Source organism: Eulemur rufifrons, chromosome 8 (assembly GCF_041146395.1).
Source record: "Eulemur rufifrons isolate Redbay chromosome 8, OSU_ERuf_1, whole genome shotgun sequence".
Taxonomy (NCBI): domain Eukaryota; kingdom Metazoa; phylum Chordata; class Mammalia; order Primates; family Lemuridae; genus Eulemur; species Eulemur rufifrons.
The window spans coordinates 48,690,349-48,713,223 of record NC_090990.1 but is presented as its reverse complement, the minus strand read 5'-3'; the positions used below and the strand labels follow the sequence as shown (position 1 = coordinate 48,713,223).

The 22,875-nt window shown below is 40.7% G+C and overlaps 1 protein-coding gene across 1 annotated transcript in view; it reads right to left on the bottom strand.

Annotated features, from left to right (window-relative positions):
- Positions 1–2,317: 2,317 nt before the first annotated feature.
- The window catches only part of ROR1 (receptor tyrosine kinase like orphan receptor 1), a 373,290-nt gene continuing 352,732 nt past the window's right edge, over positions 2,318–22,875 (bottom strand). Inside the window, exons 8-9 of the mRNA XM_069478025.1 lie at positions 20,511–20,722; positions 2,318–6,319 (exon numbers count right to left, since the gene is read on the bottom strand). Of these exons, the coding sequence (XP_069334126.1) occupies positions 4,892–6,319; positions 20,511–20,722 (1,640 nt within the window). The 3' untranslated portion in view covers positions 2,318–4,891. The remainder of the gene's footprint in view (positions 6,320–20,510; positions 20,723–22,875) is intronic.

Below are 22,875 nucleotides of genomic sequence, written 5' to 3'. Positions count from 1 at the left end.
TTGTTAAGCGACTCATAACTGTATTTGCTAACAGTCACTTCGGTAAGAGTACGTATACCTTGCCAGGCCTGGTCAGCAAATGTTATGGTACTCATTTGTGAATAAGCAATTCATAGGTACTTAAGATTCAACTAGTACAAATATGTCAGCAAACCCTCTGTGTTTCTGTATTTTTAAGCCTTCCCAGACTAATTTCCCAGAAGATTACATTGACCTTGAATGCTTTGATGGTTTGTAAGGCTGTCCCTTCCCCGAGTTAACAGTGTCCTAATAGTTTTGGCATTAAACTTTGGGTGCAGTCATATTTTGGTTGCAAGAAAAACCCTTTCCTGTGTGTGCTCTCGTGCTCCTTTTTCTCCTCTAATCTAGTGCTTCCTCTTTAGCATTTGAGCTACTGGCTGAAAAAAATGCTCTCTCAATTAAGAAGAGTATGAACTTCACCTCTAGTACCTCCCTTGGATCCCTCATGCTGTCCTCCCTCAGAGATTTCGGCCCTCTAGACTTAAGGCAGTGGGAGCAGAGCCCCAGCAGAGTAGCACTCACAGCCATCTAAGGACTGATGGACCACAGCTGGCAAAGGGAGATGGAGGAATAAGCCACAGGTGACTGCATCCAGCCAGCTGGGTCAGGGTGTCACAGGAGGCGCAGGGGAAGGAGGGGAGCCTCCGCAGCAGTTTCCTGCTTGATGCTGACTGTGGGCTGGGCCTTTGCCGCCTCGAAATGGCCAGTCTATCCTTGGCCTTAATTTTTAAGTTGCCACACAGAAGGAAGTTCTTCTAGTTTTGTTAATCATCAGTTCAAGAGTCAAAAAAGGTGTACTAAGAGACCAACTTCTTTGAGCTTGTCCATATGAAGAAAAAAGCTTATGGCCACTATCCAAGAATGTAAGTCTTGGGTCGGTTATATGGGGAATATATTCTTGAAAAAGGCTAGGTGCTGTCAGTTTTCTATCCAAGTGAACAACTACAGAAAATTAATGATAACAAATTGTCAAATGGCTAACACAAAAAGCATTAGCCATTTTAGTGCTGAATTTTTAGTACTGAATTTTTAAGTAAAGCTTGATTTTATTTAAGGGGAATAAAGTAACTAAAATGGTATTAAACGCTTATATATATCACCAAAAATGTAATGCTCTCCCGCCCCTTTTAAATTAGGTTGGTTCTGTGGTTCTCGATCGATAGAGTCTACCAGAATCACCTGGAGGGCTTGTGAAAACACAAAGTGCTGGGTCCCATCCCCAGAATTTCTGATTTAGTACTTCTAAGTGGGGCTCGATAATTTGCATTTCCAACAAGTTCCAGGGTGCTGCTGTTTCTTACTTTGGGAACCACTGAGATGAGTATTCATCTTTGAAGGTGTATAGATAATTGAGTTCCTCTTTATTCAGTATTTTGTGGCTTGTAGTAGGCATTATGGGAGGGTGATGCTGGGAGTCTGCAGATGTTGGTGATTAGGGAATTAAGGGACTCTCAGAGTTGAAGGGATTGGGGATGCGGGAGGGGCAAGGGTGTGGGAGACATAAGAAGGAAATGGGAGTGAAGGGCAGATTGAGGAATTCAAGTGAGAGGGAGAAACCCAATCTGACACGGATCTCACTGCCATGTGAAGGCATTGCTTTATTGAGTTTGATCGTTGAGGTGGTGACAAGAGCTGTACCTAAAACAGATGGATAAGGCCCTGAAGGTTTTATTGTATTCCCTTCTGTATTAAATAGCAGAAATGGACAAGTTCTTTGAACTTTCATAATGATACTCATTTTCCTTGACAGTGTGTATTAATCGCCAGATGGGGAACTCTTTCTTTTGGGCAAATAAGGTCATAAAGATAAGCTGTGACAATTAAATGGCCACGTTTCTTTTATTTTATCAATATGGTTGGAATCTGAGTTGGACATGATAAGATGTATACCACCTTTCTTCTTTAGAGTCCAAAGACATGATTTTTGATGTCGAAGGTCATATGGAAACATCAAGGCAGAAAGGAATGCAACTCTTTTCTTAAAACCAATTTTTTACATTCTCATTGGTTTTAAAGTAATTATTCAACATATTATTTTGATTTTAAAATTTCAAGGCTTGCCATATGTAGGTGGATAGTATTTGGTTATGAAATCATTGGGATTTCCCCCTCTACCTACCGTCTCTAGGAAAAGAATTCCCAAGTCCATTTTAAAAGCCTACTTAAAAAATATCATTTCATTGAAATAACAAGAAATAGGAATTGTGATTCCTCTTTCTATGAAATGTAAATAATTAGGAGAAATAATATTAACATTTCCAAATACCTCTATGATAGCAATGTTCAGGAAATAATATTTTATAGTAAACATTTTTAATAAACAGCAGCATAAAATAATCAGTGTTTAATATCATCTCTGGTGTGTGAAATACAAATGCATATATCCTCAATATAAAATAGCCTTTTTTTGTCATTACAATTCAATGCTTGTCTATTTGAAATGCCCATAATAACAAATCAAACATTAAGTAATACAATGATTAAATGCATGCAGTGAAAATAGGGAAAGATATGGTAGGGTGAGATATCTGAATATGGCCATCATATATTTGAAGAAAGTTTATATCAAGCTAAAAACAAACAAAGGAAACAAGAAAACAGACCAGATATAAAAATGCAGAGATATATTTTCACTTCTGTGATACAAACCATAAACATAGTTTTGTGCAAAAAAAAAAATCTGAAAATAAAGTCATCTTACAAAACATTGTCAACAAAGCAAAAGATATTTTTCAGTTTGTGAAAAAATACTACTTTAATACAAAAGGAACTGTGTTATATAGTATCACAGTGCTATTATAAAATACATTATTACAAAGTGGTTTTGAAATTTCGCTTGTTCACCTTAATGATTTCAGTTATTATAAAATGTTTAAAATAAATGTTATAGTTCTTTATAAAAAACTAACTTGAATTCATTTTTTATCTGTAATGTTTTTCCAGAGTAGGTATTTTACTGGCTCATGGAATGCTAATTTCCCTTTAAGGGACTCCTAGAAAAACTCAGATTCACTGAAATTGTGTTTACTTAAAATAATAAATATTCTTGGAAAACAATTGATTGTCATATGATATACAAAATTGTGGTTTGAAGCTTCATCATTAAACAGTTGCATAGCAACAAAAGGATACAAATATTCTCCTCTACCTAAAGCTAAGAAATGTAATTTCTGAATCAGCTTATTTATGCCACAAAAATGTCTTAATTTATTGTCCAGAAATCTGGATATAGCCAATTCCTTGAGTTCACAGTACCTATAAGTTCATGTTTGTGGTTTGAAGACTCAGGTTTGGGAAAATTGCAACACACTTTGGTAAACATATTTTCTTGATTTCTCATGCTAATTCTATTTTAAAAAATAGAAAAATCAATGTGTTTCTAATTTTCATACATTCTCCTCATTAAATATCATTTCCAGGAATTACTTTAGATCCTGTAATTCTCTTTACAATTCTTTTATACCTTTAAAATGAAAATGAGACTTTGAGACATTGTTCTTAGAATAAAGGAGTTTTTTTTTAACAAGAGAAAAATCAAATACGAAATTCCTTTCTATATAGAACTTGAAACCCATAAGAATTCTAAACTTGGCAAAACATGGTTGGCAGGTAAATGCCATGAGATGCACATTTGATACCTCCCTCTAACTAAGGCAAAAATGATCGTGTTGCTTGTATTTACCAGCTTAGAAAATTCAGTTCTTGCTAGTCTTTGAAATGAGAACTCAGTATTTGCTTTTTAGAAATATGTAATATTTTACAAACTAGAATTCGTTGTCTTTAGATTCCAACTAACTCTATGAATAAATTGTTATAACTCTTGGGGCTAGAATCAAATCTGTGAACATTTCTAGCATGGAAAAAAAAGTGAGAGAAACTTTTAATTTACTAAATATTGGTATCATCATGGGGTTTCCTACTTCCCTAGAGTCTGTTGATGGTAAGCACCCCGACACCTTGGACAACCTGTCAACAAGAGTTTGCAAGGCATGGGTGTGCTCATCTACAGCCACACATTTATTTTTCAATTTTACTGATCCAGGGAAGCGCCTGTGGAGGCTGTCGCCATGGGAACTCTTTTTCCTCTCCCTTGGATGCTGATCTAGGCTGAGGGACTCCGGTGCTTCCCTTGTCACCTCATTCCTAATGTGGCAAAGTTAACTATCGACCAACAATCATTTCCAGCACCCACATCTAGGCTTCTTATGGTCCAATGCCCTGTGTTATTTCAAGGGCTGTGTAAACACACAGTGAAAAAGGAAATGTGGAAAAGGCCTTCATGATAAGAAGAGGAGGTTCACAAAGAAGCCCCACTATGGAGAAGGCTTCAGGGTTGATCTACTTTGTCTTATGGCTCATTTCCATCCGGGATTTCAAATTTAGCCTAAAGTTTCCTCATTGATTCTGAACATCACTGCCATACAAACATGCACAGAGTCTAAACTGAATCAATATAATTCCTGAACATCTGTCCCAAAGAAAAGACAGCAGGTAGACAAATGCTACGGTATATATACATTTTGGGGAGAGACCAGTCACAAAGCACCATTTGACTTTCCTTTTTGGTTTGGTATCTAATCACAAGGTTCTTTTCCTCTTCACTGGTTTGCAGTTTTCAGTCCTTGAAACCATTATGTTCCAATCCCAGCGTCATGTCTTGTACCCTGATGGAGTGTAAATCCCACGTTGTTTTTGTTTCTTTTCTGGCTAGTGTCTGTCCTGCTTGGTAAGACACAGTTAAACTTCACAGAAGATACTTGTTGCCATGTCTGCTAAATGAGAACCTTACTTTAATAAAAACATATGAATATAAATCTTTTCTACGGCTTTCTAGTTTGTCCTGTATACCACATTTATAAAGTCGTGCATTTTACAGTTCTGCAGAAATCATAGATTCGGTGTGTCCATGAATATTGGAGTCTCCTAGCAAAGATGGCTGCTTTGAGTCTATTTTGTAGGGTTTTTGAGATTTGTTGCCAAAAACGGTGATACCCATTCCACTAGGATGATTTGGAATCGACATGTGTGGTAGTAAAGGAATATTTGCTTCCTGATTGGATCCTGATGAGGGCAAGCTGGTCACATGACCAGTGCTAGTTGACCCACTGGCGCTGCTTGGAGACCGACTCTTGGGAGGCGGGCAGTGCTGAATCACTCTGGGAGGGCCTGTTGGCTGGTAGTGGGCAGCTGGAAATGCTGCATATCCAGGAGGTATCGGGTATCCATTGATGGGAATGAACCGCTGGTTCTGAGGTATTGGTGGGCCAATGAAACCAGCAATCTGGCCCTGTGGTGTAATGCCCTGGCTTGGGAACATAAAATTGGGATATCTGGGATTACTGAGATTACTCACTGGGCTGGCACTGAGGGAGGTTGTCTGCGTGGTAGCATTCCCCCCAGAAGGAGTAGTAGAGCTGGTGTGACTTGAGAGTCCCTCCCAGGACCGAAGCCGGACGTGAATATCTTTAAATCTTGGTCTTCTGGAAGGAATCTCACTCCAGCACTCTGTCATGAGGCTGTACATTCTGGGCGGGCAGTCCTCAGAGCATGGCAAGAGCTGTCGCTTTCTCACCATCTCGATCACTTCCTGGTTACTAAATCCGTAATACGGCTGGAGTCCAAAACTGAAAATCTCCCACAAGACAACCCCAAAGGACCAGATATCTGAATCAGAAGAGAATTTGCCATACATGATGGCTTCAGGGGGCATCCAGCGAATGGGCAGCAAAGACTTACTCTGTACCCTGTAGTAATCAGCGGAGTAAATTTCTCTGGAAAGCCCAAGGTCTGAAATCTTTACATGAAGTTGCTCTCCAATTAAAATATTGCGCGCCGCAAGGTCCTTGTGGACAAAGAAGTGACTGGACAGGTATTCCATGCCAGCTGCGATCTGAATTGCAATGTGCAGAAAATCTCCATGATCCAGGCTGGACTTCACAGTCCCATCTTCATCGCTGCTGCAGCCAACATCGGAATGTGGGGATCGCATGATGAGGAACTCATGGAGGTCCCCCTGATTCGTATACTCAAACAGCATGCACACAGGTTGTTCCTGAGTGACAGCACCTAGGAGGCAGACAATATTGGGGTGGTGTAGTTCGGCCATCAGGGAGGCTTCTTGCTGAAATTCTGTCCATTGCTGTGGGTTGTTACAGTCTTTCAAGGTCTTGATGGCGACCAGCTGAGCGTGGTCCATGCCTGGGAGATAGAGATGGCCTTTATAGATTTTTCCAAAGGCACATTCACCCAGTTCTTCCATAAAACGTACAGCAGAAAGAGGCAGCTCTTTAGCCTTGCTCTGTATGAAAGAAAGGAAAAGTGTGGCTTAAAATATTTCTTCAGGCAAGACATCTTGGAGTCTGAAAGGAAGGGTGAGGCATATAGAAAAAGGTTCTATAAATAGATTAAATACAATATTGTAGGTCTATATGTCTTTAAAATTGTTGGCTGCAGCTTATTATTATTATTACTATCTTGTGACAGAGTCTCACTCAATCACGCCGGGTAGAGTGCAGTGGTGTCATCATAGCTCACTGCAACCTCAAACTCCTGGGCTCAAGCAATTCTCCTGCCTCAGTTCCCAAGCCACAATGCCTGGCTGATTTTTCTATTTTTAGTATAGGTGCGGTCTTGCTCAGGTTGATCTTGAACTCCTGACATCAAGGGATCCTCCTGCCTCAGCCTCCCAGAGTGCTAGGATTATAGGCGTGAGCCACCATGCCAGCCCAGTAGGCTGAAATTTAGAGGAGGTGTCTTAGGCAACTTTCTATCCCACCCCTATCCTTCACTGCCAACCCCAGCCCAGAAACGGTTTCCTACTATTGTCTAGCATCTTGTTACTCAAAGTATGATCCGAGGACTAGCAACATCAGCATCACTCAAAACTTACCGTAAACACAGACTCTCCAGCCCACCTCAGACCTACTGAGTCAGCGTGTGCATTTGATGAGCCCCCAGTGATTTCTGTGAATGTTAGGGTGTGAGCAGCACTACTGCAGAGGACACATCCTGGATTCTTACCCTGACCCTTTGTGTATTTGTGGTCTGGTCCTAAGCCACCTTCCTGACATGACCCCTGGCTACTCCTCTATGTCAGTGGTCCCCAACATTTTTGGCACCAGGGACTGGTTTCACAGAATACAATTTTTCCACTAACGGGTGAGGGGGTGGGGGAGAGGCCTAGCTCAGGCGGTGATGCAAACGATGGGGAGTGGGGGAGTGGCTATAAATACAGATGAAGCTTCTTCACTCGCTCACCCGCTGCTCACCTCCTGCTGTGCAGGCCCCAGTTCCTAATTTTCATGGAAGACAATTTTTCCACAAACGGGGTGTGGGTGGGGTGCAGGGGAGCTCTGCAGCCAGGTCCCTAACAGGCCATGGACTGGTTCTGGTCCACAGCGGGGGTTGGAGACCACCGCCTATGTGATAGCATCATTTTAGCTAAATAGGTCTCCTCAATACTGACCCCCAAACCATGCACATTCTTGCCCAATATTTTGTTCCTCCAATGCTCTGCCATTCTTAGGATATTTATTGTGCTAAAAGTCAGAGAAACAAAAGTGAAAGATTGTTCTTCTGAGGTGCTCACAGTAGAGGTGGGAAGGTTTGGGATGTGTTACTCTCTATTTATCAAATCCTTTCTTTCCTAAAAAGTCTATTTTAGGCTGCGCCTCTCCGGAAAGTTTCCCTGAATGCTCTGGTCATTGCTCCACTGGGGTCCTTTGGCTTTACTGTAAAGGCCACCACATCCAAGAGGCAGCCTGGTGGCTTATTACACATGGGACCTCCATAGCCGAACCATCTGAGTTGGAACTCTGCCCTCTCCACTATATGGCTTCATACCAGCTATATGCCCCTGGATACCAAATAATATATATATAATCTGGGGCCTCAATTCCCTCATCTATAAAATGGAATGATCATAACTATACTTATTGCATAGGGTTATTGTAAAGTTTTAATGACAACATTTGTAAAGTCCTCAGAACTGTGTCTGGCACATGGTAAGTGCTATTTAACTTTTAGCTATAACTACCTTGATATTGCTGTTCTTTTTATGCATATATTTTGTCCTCTTAACCAGATTTCAGTTTCTTGAAGGGAAGCATTGCCTTTTATACCAATTTGTAACCCTGGGGCTTCTCAAGTGGGTTGTTTATAGATTGACCTTAAAATAGACAGAAGAAGGCATCTAGCTCATAATGAAAATAAGTATTGAATTATGATATTTGATCTTGGCAATAAATGTCTATAATATCATGTGTTTTTACTGTTTTAAAATTCACCTCAAATCTAGCCTGATTGTTTAGTCTAATTTGTTAGAAAAAAGGTTATAAAAGCAATGTTGTTGTACATAAAATTCTGATTTTTAAAATAACCCTTGCACTTTAAATCTTTATTTTTTAAAAAAGAATACTTCTGAGTATCCCAGTTGAAACTGACAATGTTGCAGATACATAGGAAATTCAGAGCTCTCTGTACATTTTTAAATCGCAATACAGAACTCTCTGTAAACTTTTAAAACAACAGTTTAGAAAATTGAGTAGAAAATTTCTCATATCTAAACTCTACTAATTTAGAATTCATTACGATAAGATTTGTTCTAGGCTGATATTTTCCAGGGCAAAATGCCCACTAACCCAATTATATGTGTAAATAAACTTGCAGCAAAACACCCACTTAAAATGACAAGATGGAATCAAGGATTTTGGAACATTAATTCTTCTATGCAAATAATATTTCTCATTATAAATTGGTCTCATCTGTTCATCAAAGCAGATTTTTATGGCTTTATATGTAGAAATGCATTATAGGAAATTTACTTGTGCTGAAAGTAATGGTAATATGTTGCTTTAAACTTTCAGTAAATTAAAAGCTTATTGATCTAGTCCTATTCATTATAGTATTGTTTATAATAGCCAAATATTAGAAATGACCTACATGTCCCCATAAAGAGAGCTGATTAAATAAATTATATGGAGCTAGTAAACAGAATATTCTCTCTCTCTCTCTCTCTATATATATATATATAAAAGAATGAGGATGCTTTCTATGTGCTGATATGGAAAGGTCTCCAAAAATCCTTTTGCTCAGCTAAAAAGGCAAAAGAACAATTAATGCTGTATGTGGCTTTTGTGAAAGAGACGAAGAGAAAAGAATGGATATATTCATATTTCTTTGCATAAGCACAAAGAAACCATGAAGGGATACAAGGGTACTTGGGAAACAGATAGCAGTGGTTACTGGGGGCAGGTGGAACTAGAAGGAAGGGGCAGAGGTGAGGGATTTTTCACTTCATGCACCTTTATACTTTTAAATTTTTGAACCAGGTGAGTATATTACCAGTTCAAAAAATTAAATAATTAAATTAAAAAACATAAGGCCAATCTTTCCATCTGACTGAATCAGGAAATTTCTTCTGCAATTACAGGTCCATCCACAATTTTTCCTTTTGCTTATAGGGTGTGGATTCTGTGGGAGAGCAAGGTGTGCATGATGAGAAAGGTAACTAACCTGTTGAACTCACTCTACTTTTTTCTCTTGCAGCGCTTGGATGATTTTACTTTTGTTGGCAAGAGTAACCCAAGGTGAATTTTTCCTACATGAGGTTAAGATTGGGGATTTCCATCAGAACTTTTCCAAATGATGTAAATGAGTCCAATTTTTTTGTGGCAGTCCCTAGAACAGCATAGCAGGTGTAACTTTTTGACCTAAACAGGATCCCCAGACTGATTTAATGAGGAACTAGAAACCCAACACCCCCTCATTCTCCACTGCTTGAAACGAACCCATAGGCGGTGTGACGTAATTCAAACCAAGTGAGCTTTGGATGCGTACAAATCTGGGTTTGCCTCTTGGATCTGCTGCTTACTATTAACAATGTTAATACTTATATATAGCACTTACTATGTGCCAGACACTATTCTAAGCACTTATCAAATATTAACTCATTTAGCAGAGCAACTTTGTGGGGTAGGTCCTATATATCAGCTGCTGATCCTGAGTGAGTTTCCTTTTCTGAACCTCTGTTTCCATGTCTATGAAATAATGTAAATCTAGCTGGCACAGTTGCAGTAGGGATTAAATACAATGATGTATGAAAGTAACTTCCACCTAATAAGTGCTCTTTAAATCATTCTTATTATCCTTATTAGGGAAGTCGCCCAGGAAGTGGAGTAAGTGCAAATGATTTAGCTCCATTTACAGCCTTAAGTAGTTCTTTCGGCAGTCTTCTATAACTCCCTCTATGTTTTTTAAAAAATGTGTTGAAATTTCCTCCTGTTAATCTTTCTATGTTCTCCTGTAGTTGTTAGTTTTTTAAAAAAATTCTTAAAGAAAATGACAGAGAATTTGTTTGGGAGCCCGAGGGTGGGTGAGAGGTTGGGTGACCTGTGCCCTGCTCCTCTGACACGCGGATGGAGGTGGAGGCAGCAAGCGTCCATATGGAAGAGTAGATGGTGGCAGGTGGGAAAAGAAAGTGAACCAGCCAAACTTCTGGAGATGGGAAGAGGAGGGGGGTGGACAGGACCTTGGCACTGGCCTGACGCACAGCCCTGGGGCTTCGCTGCTAGGAAGGCTGCATTCTCCTCCACTGAGGTAAGCAAATTAGTTCTCTCGTAGGCTCCTTTGGAAGAAGAACACTTATGCTTGCCATTTTACAGTTGGAGAAAGAGGCTTAAAGAAAGGATCAAGATTTTTCAAGAGAGCCAAAAGAGCTGCACTTGCATCTGCAAAGCCCTCTGCTTCGGGCCACCCCATTCTCTCTGAAAGTAGAGAAGCCTGCTGGCAGGCAGTCCCAGTTGGATGCAAAATGTCTCTGGAGGCTCAGCCTGGGCCCTGCCACCTTGCAGGGCTACGAGGTGGGCCTTTAGTGTGTGGTCACTCTGTCGAATTATAATTGTTCTTTCTCCCTGTTCAGACACATGAAAGAGATTACATTTTGCCTCAAAGTGTTTCTTGTCATATCTCGCCAATACCCAGTGGACCATCTACATAGTCCCAAGTCTTTCTTCTCCAACCTATCGAAGAAACGAGTAGTTTCCCAGAGTCCCTCAGAACCGAATTTGGGGGTTTGCATTAGAAAGAGGCATGGAAAGCATCTAAAATGGCAGATTCCACCAAACCTTTCCTTCGAACACCTGTGCAGCAGCCGGTACAGACATGCCCCGAAAAAACCTGGTTTCAGGGGAACAATTTACACAGTGATTTGCATTTTTAAAATGCTCAAGTTACTTGGTACAAATGAGTCTTAACTACAGACTCATTTTCAAATTTTACATAAATCCTGAACTAGTTAAAAAATCATAAAAACCCTTAAAGAAGCAGTCAGTAGACGGCACGGTGACGGCAGGAAATTAGCTGTATTGTTGAGGAACAGATGGTTTACATTATACAAACCCTTTAGGCTAAACTTGTTTAGGTCTGGCGTATTGTAAATTATATTTTAGTAATGAAAGTGAAATGACCTCTGCTTGACCTCCGGTGGGGTCTGTCTGTTTGAACCAATGTAGTGGAAAACTATGAAAGAAAATGAAGTCATAAAGTTTTGGCAGTTCCATTTTGGCTCATTTCAAGTTAAGGGGTTATAAATCTGTTTAGTTTTTGTTTGACAAGTATTTGTCATACAGGGATGTACAAAATGTAAAGAAGTGTAAAATACACATGAGGCGCAGTGCCAAAGTAAACCAAGTACAAAGGGAAACTGGAATGAATAGGGTCCCCGGCTGCTATCTCTTTATCACTCCCTCCATTAGCTGAATCACAAGATGGCCTCCGTTTATTATACGCTGTAAGGCAATTAAGTACCTTAAAACTGAAACAGGCTTTCAGTTTAAATGTTAACATTTTTACTTCTCAAAGTAAACACACATCTGCCTCAGCGCGGTTTAAAAAATTATATAATTTTTGAAGGGGAGGGGGATAAAGGTGGATGTTGAAGTTGATACATTGTTCAAAGATCTGATGGTACTTTGACCGTATTAGAGTTTAAATGAGCTCTTCCCAGAAGGAAAATGAAGGAAGAACCTTTCAGATGCGAGGCATTGAGACGTGCGTGAGTCAGGTGTGAGTACGGTGGGACCATGTAAACTGCTGATAGAGCTTCTTTCACTTTACCAGAGAGTACTAAGTGGGGATGTGGGGTCCTTTCAGATCTCTTAATGTTAGATATGAAAGCCATGACCAGGAGTAGAGTTTTTTAAAAAGCGTAATTACATCATGGCTGTAGATGGATCAGGAGGGCAGACCCAGTGGCTTTATCTCTTTCCATCTTAGGGAAGTGACACCTTAGGTGATAATACATTTGAAATGACTCCTGGTAAAGCAGCTTACTACTGGCCTGCTATTTCCTGGTCACTTTACATAAGTGATTATTTAGGAAGTGAGGGGAGGATTTTGTGGCACCCACTAACATTTGTGTGCAGAATGAAGCCTGCTCTGTGACTTGTTTGCCTCTAACCTGAATGGCATATGGTTGCTCTACTTGTGAGCCCAAGTTGAACAAGACTCACAGATAAAAAGCAGAGCTATGTTAGAGTGGAGGGGACTGAGTTCAGGATGTTTCTCTAGGATAGGAAGGGGGCTCTAACAGCAGGTGCTGAAAAAGGACCCAAGTTCACATTCATAAGTCAGCCCCAAACCTCCCCTGCAGTCCCTGTCACTTGGGCTGGTTCATTTCCCACATTCTGATGCCCCAGTTCTGACTGCTGCCCTTTAAAACATCGCCTATGCTATTCTTTTGAAGCAGATTCTAGCTGGACACACATGTCTACAGGAAAAGAGCGGGTTCCATGGCATGGCATTTGTCCTCGCCCCATCAGATGAAAGAGGAGACAGACCCTGGCCCTGTTGAAGCTAGAGGGGTAGTTTTGGTAATAGGAGGGCTTCCGCAGGTCCTTTTCCCCTTTGAAAGCACAGTTTTCTCTGAGATCTGTATTCCTTGTGGACCGGCTTGCTCTCTGAATCTCAGGTACCGATCAGCACAGTTGATGTTGGAGCAGGCATCAGAACCGCGTGGAGGCCCCACCCCCACAGTTTCTGATTAGGGAGGTCTGAGATTCTCCATTTCTGATAGTTCTAAGTTGATGAGAATGTTTCTGGCTTGGAGGCCTCACTTTGAGAACCACTGGATAAATGGATAGAGCTTTCTGGATCAGCCAGTAATTTAGTGATCTGGGTCCCTGTTGCTTGCATTGTCAATGATCACAGTGTCTCTGAAGAACCCACTTGAGCAATTCACACTTACACAAGTGAGAGAAAACAATACTCTGCTTGAAAAGATGCTTTTGGGAATGCCAGGTAGAGAAAATGCAAGAATCATTGACCAGGATTTACTAGGTTTATATACTGCATGGCTACTGTTTTAGTGAGATACAAGGTTTTGAAATATAAATCTCTCTATAGCTTGGGCTATGTCATCATTTTTCCCTAGTTTCACATAGAGCCAATCATTTAGGATATAGCTGATTGCATACTGATACTGCATACACTATTAATATACACTGAAGAGTATATAGATAGACCAGTATATGATGAAATATGAAAGAATCATGAAGAGAGAAGACACAGCTCCTATCCTAGTGAGCTTAATAATAGCTACCATGTATTAAATATTTGCCATGTGTTTCATCTGAGATCACAATAATGGCTGTGGTAGTTTTGAATGCTTTTATGTTAAGCTGTAAGTACTTTATACATATTAACTCCTTTCAGTCTTATAATAACCCATGAGATTGGTCACTATGACTAATCCCCACTTTCCAGATGGAGAACCCGAGGACAGAGCAGTTAAGTGGTCCCACAGCTGGTAAGCTGTCAATTCAAACACCAGAGCCTGCCTTGCTAATGACTACGCTACACTCCCTTGTCCGCCCTCTGAGATAAGTGCTTAATGCATCAATTCATTTAATTCCCATCACAATCCTGTGAGATTCATACTGAATGCCCCTTTTATGAATCAAGACACTAAGGCATTCGATAGTTAAGTGGCTTGCCCAAAGAAGCACAACTGTTAAGTGGTGATGCCAAGATTCAAATCCAAGGATGTCTGACACCAAAGTTGGAGCAATTCCTGGGGAGAGGCAGCAGAGTTTCCATTCTGTCCTCAAAGGGCTCCGCGTTTTGCAAGAATGAGGACCATTGGTGTAAAAGCAGAATGCTCAAGGACTGAAAGCTCTCTGGTTTCTGAGCTACACCTTACTCTGTTGATGCTCAGTTGTCCCTATGGGTTGACTGGAATAAAGGAACAAAACCTGCTGACGGCAACCTTTGCCTGAATGGGGCATGAGAGCCCTGGAGAGTATATGAAGTTGAGATTTCTTAGTATCAGGACTGGGCTGTTGACATGGGTCTACTTGATTCCAAAGCCTGCTTCCCTTTCTTGTGCATTTTACTGGTTCTTAGGTAAACAGTGTTGGGACTGTGAAACAATGGACTCCACTCATAAACGGAAATGATTACATTGTAAAAGCTTAGAGGCTATAACCATTTTATTTTGGGAGGTTATGGACATTTTCAAAGACTACAGCTGAACTAAGTGCCTTCTGGCTTATGCAATCAAATTCTAGAGGGAGTTGCAACCAGTATTTTGCCACATTTGCTCAGAGTTCAGCTGCATTTCTCTGGAAGTGATTTAACTTCAGAAGCATTTCTTTTCCCTATAACGTAACTTTCTGATAGTTAGTTTGAATGTTTGGTGGTGACCAGGGTTGATTCTGTGGTGGAGTTACTTTATAATGCCAGTGGGAGAGGTTCTAGTCTGCCTGGAAGTAGACTGAACAGATGCCAGTAATTTTAATGTCAGCTTGAGCTACCATGTGCTCATAACTTGGGCTCATATGTTTCAGTCAGCCTGAAAATGAAAGCAGTAGAGTGAAATAGGGAAGCACCTGGGCTCTGGACCTGGGCAGAACTGGGCTCGGGGTTTGGCTCTGCCACTCACGAGCTGTGTGTGACTTTGGGCAAACTCTGAATCTCAAGCCTCAGTTTTCTTATCCCCCAAATCAGATTCAAATTAGTACCTACTTCCTAGATTTATTTTTATGGATTTTATTGAGATAATGCAGCATAATCTCAATAAGGAAATACTATAGCTTGTTCATAATACCCATTTGTAATATATCTATTTGTAATACTTGTTTTTCCCAGAAGTAAAGTTTCTATAGACATTGGTTGAGGCTGAGGTTATGTACTGGACAGGCTCCCAGCCCTCCTGTCAGACCCTCTCCACCCTGATGGATTTTATCCAGGCTGTGGGGTGGGGGAATTTATGCTAACAGGTTGGGCACAAGGAATACCAAAGCCGGCCAAACAGCTGCCTCTGTAATCTTTGCTGGGATTCTCTTGTCTCTGTCCTCACCCCAGTTAATGCTGTGGGCTGCCGGATCCTACAGCTTCCTTTCCAACCCACATTCTCTTGTGCACAACATTGGCTCCATTAAAAGATCTGTAGTCATCCCTGTAACAAAAATAATAGTAATTTCTGCTTATTGAGTACCTGTGAGGTGCCAGACATACTAATTCAAAGTGTGAAAAATATCCCTTGTAAGCACTATTTCTATCCTTGCTTTTAAAGGTGAGAAAAAAAAAGGTTCAGAGAAGTTATTTGCATAAGAGCTCATGGCCAGTAGATAATGGAGCCAAAATTTACAGTCATATCTCTCTGCCTCTAAATTCTTGCTCTTTGAAGATATCAAACTATCCTCCGGAAACATACTAAGAGAGAAATGTGGCTGCAAGGGTAAGGTAGACCCAGTTAGTATGGACTCTTGCGTGCCAGGATGGAGAATCTTATGACTTGAGATTGGTCCTTCCAGGCTGGGGAAGCATTACAATCAAGTGGGAGCTAAAGCAATGCCAGAGGATGAAGTCAACATGAGAGAGAGAGGGAGAGAGGAAAGGAGGATGGACAAGCCTCAGAGGATGTTCCCATTTAGGGAATTAAAAGAAGAACTAGTGAAGGCAATGTGAGAAGGAGATAGGAAGAAAGCCAAGGGAAAAAGTATTTCAAGGTGGTGGTTAAGAATATCAAATGCTCCAGAGAAATTAAAGAGGATGAAGACTTGGCAGAGGTCACTGGATTAAATTACATCACTGGTGATTCCCAAGAGAACCGTGTCAATACAATGGTGAGCTCAGAAGTTCTTGGGAGACAATGGCTTTAAGGAGTGAGTGGAGGAGTCATTGAGGATACTTTAGCACGAAGTATGATGACATTTGGTAAGGACAAGGGATTCAAAAGGGTAGCCAGACTGTAGCAGCGCTTTTTAGATAGAAGCACATTGCTGGCACAAGAAAGAGGCACAGAGAATATAATTAAATTTCAGTACATTCAGCAACTACTTTGGCTGGAAAGGAATAAAGAGACATGAATTGCTTGGAAGTGAAAAAACAGAGAAGCTGGCAAGAGATGAGGATACATTGAGAAATAAAATACAGTCACCAGCTTTGGAAAGCTAGGCAGATCTTGCTCTCCCCTCAAATGTTCCTTGGACCAGCCAGGAGCTGCAGGAGTTTGACCACAGGGGCTATTCAGGCTTTGGCGGCCTCCCCAACCCTGGCCAGCCTCCACTCTCCCTCGCCTCTGCTCTCAAACTCCTCCACCCTTCAGCCTGTCTACGTGCCTAACCCCAAGTAGGTGAGGAGCCAGGAGGCCCGGGCTGAACGGGGCCCACCCTGCACTTGAAGGGGAGACCCTGCCCCTCCCTCCTTACTCCCTGAGGGCTCACTCCCCATCTTCTCTCTCTTACCCACACATGCTTAAAGAATGCTCTGTTTTGCAGTATGATGGTTTGGCGAGGTGGGGGCAGGCGAAGGAGAAGCAAAGGAACAGATCAGAGAGAAGGGAAGTTAGGGTTTCCAGGCTCCTCTGAGAAGGTTCAATTTCTCCAGTACTTAAAAAAAAAAAAAAAAAAAAACAACCCACTCAGATTGTAAAATTTGTAATGCAATATAGAAAACTCCCGCTTAGTTCAGGCATCACTAGAGTACTCATCGGAGGATTGAATGGCTTGAAATCTTTGGCTGAACAAAATAAAGAGAAAATAAATAAACAGTCCTTTGCATGAACACAGTCTCTTTCTTTCTCTGAACAGCTGAGAAAATTGAACTGCACAAGGCTAGGTGGCTTCTCAGGGTGACAGAGCTGGTAGTGGGGGAGCCAGGAAGAGCATCACCGTCTCCGGACTGTTCGGTGTTAAGATGCCTCTCTGGTCCACTGGCTTCCTTGCCTCACAGATCAGAAGGAAACGTGTGGCTCATCAAAAGCGTCTACTTCCAGCCGCACCATCCTACCTCTCTGGGGACCCAAGCCAGGCCTCGTCAGCCAGTCTGTCTGCGGCCCCCTATTGTCCTCTCTGAGGGGTATCGGTTTCTAATCTCCCGGAGGAGCCTCTTCTTCTTAATCCAAACACTCGGGGGAATTTGAGCAGCTCAGCAAGTGAAGAGAGATGGAAACAGATAGTTTAAACCCTGAAGGGCACATTCAGTTGGATAAATAAGAAGTCTGGAGTCTTTGACTTGAATTGGCCAAGGGGAAAGGAGAATGAGGCTTGAGGAGGCCAGATTCTACTCTTCATTTCTTTTTCCTCCTTGCTTTTGATTTTGCTCTGGTAGAGTGTTTGTTTTCAGGATTCCCCCCCCCCCTTTCTTTCTTATGTGTGTCCCTTCCTTTTAAATTTTATAGGTACATGCAATATTTATGTGTCGGTGACCTTTCAAAGCAGTTTTAGAGATTTTCTGTTTACGTTTAGAAATTTTCTTTAAGGTCTACAGAGTCCTTTGTGCTTTTTCCAGGAAAGGCACTCAGTCAGAACCAAAACAAACAATTGAATAACTCAAATTCGATCGGAGCCAAATCTCTTAGGAGAGTAAGAAAAAAAAAAAGTTAGCATTTGTTTTTGTTGTTTCCGTTCTCCTCCTCAACCCAGTCAAATATTTGAGCCATTCCTACTTCCCAGTCTGGTTCAGAAGTGTTTGTGAACTGTATAAGGCTAAATTCTAAGCCTCATGTTGGACAAGTCTTGACACTGGGAGATTTTGCACGGCACACTTCAGAAATGATCCAGAAACTATGAAAACAATGTTTACTTCGCCAGGTCTCTGGGAAAACTCATGCCAGTATATTTTACATTTGTCTTTTTGGCCATGGAGGATGGAGAACTATTATTGCTCTAGTCAAACTTTACATGTTCCTTGCAGGGCTAGGGCTGCATCTTTCAGGCTTGTGACTGTTACACAAGCCTCCTAAAGATTTGTCAGAAGCCAGGGGGATGCCTGTGGTTACCATTCAGCACAAACAGACCGAGTGGGATGACATTTAATTGTTTGCCTAACCTTCCCTCCCCACTCCCCCATGATTTGTTCCATGAAAAAGTTATTAGGGGGTTAGCAAGAGCAAGGGCTTTATTTAGAGTTGAAAAAAATCCTGTATTCACATTTTATCTCTTTCAATTACTAGCTTTTTGACCTAGGTCAAATTACTTAGTCTGTTTGAGTCTCAGATACCCTGGTTGTACAATAATAATAATACCTACCTTATATAATAGCTGTGAGGATTAAATATGATAATGGATGTACAAGCTCCTGACATAGTTCTTGCCAGTTTGTATTAATCTATATTTGCCTTCTCTATTTTTGCCACAAAGTTCTCTGAGATCTCTATTGGAAACATCATGTATTGCAAAACAAACCTCTGCTAAAAATGGAATTAAGTGGCAGATTAAGGCTAACATACAAAATTGATAGTGTTTCCAAATGGAAATGACTCTTCTGTGGTTCCTGCCATGGCAAGGAGGAGCCCATCTCTCCAGGATGGTCGCTGCTGCAGTGTGTCTGCGGGAGCTCAACTGATCTGGGCTCTACCATCAGAGCTCTGCTGTTTCTAAGCTTCTTAATATTTAATAACAGAAATGACAAGGAAAGAATCTCATGGAACAGTGACTATTGCACCAGAAGCTTGAGCCATGGGATATGTAAAAGTATCTGCAAGGTCAACTAGGTGTTATCTCATGAATGTTAACAATATTAACCCCTCTCTATTTTCTTCCCTTACCTCTGCAGTACCATTAAGTGGTAAGGAATAAATGTGATATTATTATACATAAAATACTATAATATAAGTAACTTCGCTATCTAGAAGCTAGGATGTCAAAAGAGTTGACCTACCACCTCCACCCATCCCCCAAGCTAGTTTGTGAACTCTATGGGGATTTTTTTATGATAAAAATTCACACTTAGCAAGAGAACAATGGTTTTTGCTGGATACAGAATATTTAAAGATGAATTTTTAGCATTTAAGAAATCCCAAATCCTTACCAATAAACATGAATTTATAATAGCAAAAATATTTTTAAGACTTTTTAAATTAAAAAAAGAATTAAACAGCAAAGGCAATAAAATAAAATGAGGGCTATGTGTCAGCCTAATTGTGCTACTCCACTTACTAGATGAGAGGATTAGTTGCTTTGGGTGTGAAAGACATTTTTTCTCTAAAATTTTATTAAAAGTAATGCATCTCCTCTTTATGAGGGTCAAAAGAATAGTATGATCACTAACCCACAGAGAAGATAAATATTTGTTGAGTGAATGAAGGAATGTTCCTATGGAGTTGGAACAATTAGAAAAGACAGTCTTTTGGACACAAGAATCCTAAATTGTTTAAATAAAATCTCTTTGCTGAGAAGACTGGGGTGAGGTGTTGTCTTTCCTGAGAGAAAGCCTCTGTTGTCTTCTGTTCCACGATGTCGCATGGGTGCTCCTTTTAAGGTAAGGGCCAGTGACCCGGGTTCCTGGCCAGGACCTCGAGCAACCCAAATGTTGAAAGATGTGAAGGAAAAGCAAAAAAGGAAGTGGGTTGATTTAGCACAGAGAGGGGAAAGCTTAAGGTGGGCTGTCATAAAACAGCATTCAAACGTTGTTGGAAGGATAACACTTCTCTTAAAATTTGCTTAAACCAAAGAGAAAGGAATTTAAGTTAGGCATAGAAAGGATTTCTTTAATTGTGGTAAAAAAAAAACACATAACGTAAAATTTTCTATCTTAATCATTTTTAAGTATATAGTATAGTAGTTTTAACTACATGCACATTGATGCACAATAAAAAGGATTGTTGACAGTGAATTTTGTGAACCATGTTAGATCTCTCTCTCACAGTTTGGCTGGAAAAGTATGGAAATTCCCTTCTTTGAAATTTTGAAAAATAGCCCACATTCTGAGTCCTGGGGGGCTGGCCGAGATGATCTCCTAAGGATCCCTTCTAGCCCAACAACTCTATGCTAAGGCAGTGATTTGGGAGGCCCAACTCTGCAGTGGACATGATGATGAAAGTGCCTTGGGCAAAGCTGAAGATATATGGTTAGTGTTTGCATTTGCTGAAAACAAACTCTAGCGCTTGAAAACTCTGATTCTACATCATCTGATGTCTCAGCATAGGAGGGTTATAACGTTTTGCTTTAGCCCATGGAATAAACACAGCTCTCTATTGCTAATAGTACCTTGGGTTTATATGCATTCAGCATTGACATCTCTACATTTTGACCTCTGACGTGTTTTGGCTGCCTCTGGACGGGCGGCGATGATGACTTCTGGTTATTGCGGCAGACACAAATGAAGAAGAAGAGTAGAGCGATGGCCAGCGGGATGGCAACACTTGGCACCAGTATGTACAGGATTTCCATTTTATTCTTCTCCTTGGAATCCTTTGAATCTGGGTGCAGAAATGAAAAAGGGCAAAAGTTATACTCGTTAAAATAGCACATATAATATTACATTGCATTGTTTAAAATGACCTTCTATTCGTCTATACACACAAATCCACTGTGAGAAAAAAAAGAATCCATTGCTTATTATACTTTGTTTCTATCAAACCTTCAACATAATTTATTGAAGTTTAAAAATTTGAAGTTCAAATGTTTAAAAACTGCAGAAGGACATTATGAAGACTTTGTATGTGTGTGGGTCCCCCTCTGATGTTGCTTCTCTTCAGCGGCAGACCTGCATTTCTCTGACACCTTAAAAGTTAAACGCCATCCGAATGGACTGTATACATCCAAGAGCCGTAATGTGGCCCACAGGGCTCTTCTTCCACTGGCTTCCAGCCCACATCAACCGCCACAACGTGGTGTTCCAGAAATCATGCCCTTGTCTTAGGTGGTTTGGACGTATAGGGCCAGCCACCCCTGCATCTTCCAGAATCAACATCACTAAAGAATACTGGTCCCAGTGTCTGAAAAGCTTCTAGCCTAAGAATATGGGGCCTGAAGTCAGAGTCAGTTCAGTCTTTGATGAGCTGTGTGACCCTGAACAAAACACCCGTGTCTCTGGGCCTGATTTTTCTCCTCCACAAAAGTGAAGTGTCTGTTTTGGATGGTGTCTGCAATTCCCTCCAGCAGAGCAGCACTGCATAACTTGACACTTTTTGGAAACCCCAGAATTCTTCTTAAATGGTTTCATATGAACCCAATAATTACGAGTGCTAACACTTTGAAGTATGTTTTTGAAATCTTATATATCCACTTTACCATTGCTTGGAAAAGAATATAATATGTATAGAAGAACGTGAGACATACTTTTCTTTTGTATCGGTTTGAGTCTGACCATTAAAACCAAATACCTAGGGCATATTATCATTAATGAATTGACTGGTAAAATAAACATAAGAATTATGGGATAGTAATTAGAGGGGTTACATAATGACATGCCCTGATCATCAAGATCAGCTATCTTTCTTTAAGAAAACCCAAAGTGTGAAAATTTAGATGGACACAAAATTCAGAGATAATTATTTACTTTACAAAAGAATTAACCATGCATCCATTCACTTATCCTTCCACTCATTCAGTTAGTCAATAAACAAAATCTACTATGTGGCATGCACTAATCTAGGCACTGGGAATATAAAATTAATTATGACATGTTCTCTGCTCTTAATGAGCTTATGGTTTGGTAAGGAAAATAGAGAAAAAATAATTACAATGTGTTGTTCTAAATGTTACAACCTAGTGTTGGAAGTAGGCTTTGTGACTTAGCCCTTTGGAGAGGGGTTAAATCTGGTTATGGAATATAATAAAAATAATAACAATTTAAATATTTATTGAGTGTTTTCTACTGGAACAAATCACGTTAGCTGTTATTATTGCTGTAAAACAGGTACTTTTCCTGAACTCATTTTATGTCACAACCAATTCCATGAAATAGGTGACATCCTTATCCCCATTTTTATGGATGAGGAAGCTGAGGGACAGAGTCGTTTAGTAACTTACCTAAGGACATGCAGCTAATAAGTCAAAAGCTGGGATTCCTTGTCAGTCTTGCTTCTAGCCTACCGTCCATGCTACGACACTACACTGCCAGGAATTGGAGAGTGGCTGTTGTTTTGCACCTATTTTCTCACCACAGGGTTCCTCCTGTTTCATGGAGGTAGCAAGCATGAGGGGGACATGAAACAGGCAGGGAATAACGCTGAAGCTTTGCCAGACATGCTGCTTTTGAACTCACTGCTTTCTACGGCTGACAGGTAAATCTATCATCCAGGCATTGCTGGAGGCTGTTCTAGTCATTGATTGCTAGGTGCTTTGGTAAAGATTGTATCTGCATGTCTGTGGATAGATAGAAAGAAAGGAATCACACAGCAGAAGAGTGTCTACCACACAGGTCCCAGTGTATATACGTGTATACACATACACACATTTATGTTTATGCTTTAGAAACAATGTAGCAGAATCAGGGAAGTGTCCATTTTAGAGTCAGAAACCTTTGTCATTATGTAGGTGATCTTCAGTAGGCACCGACACACTTAGCCTTTCTGAGCAAACTCATCAGTAAATGGGAATGATAGCACCTACTTCATAGAATTGTTGT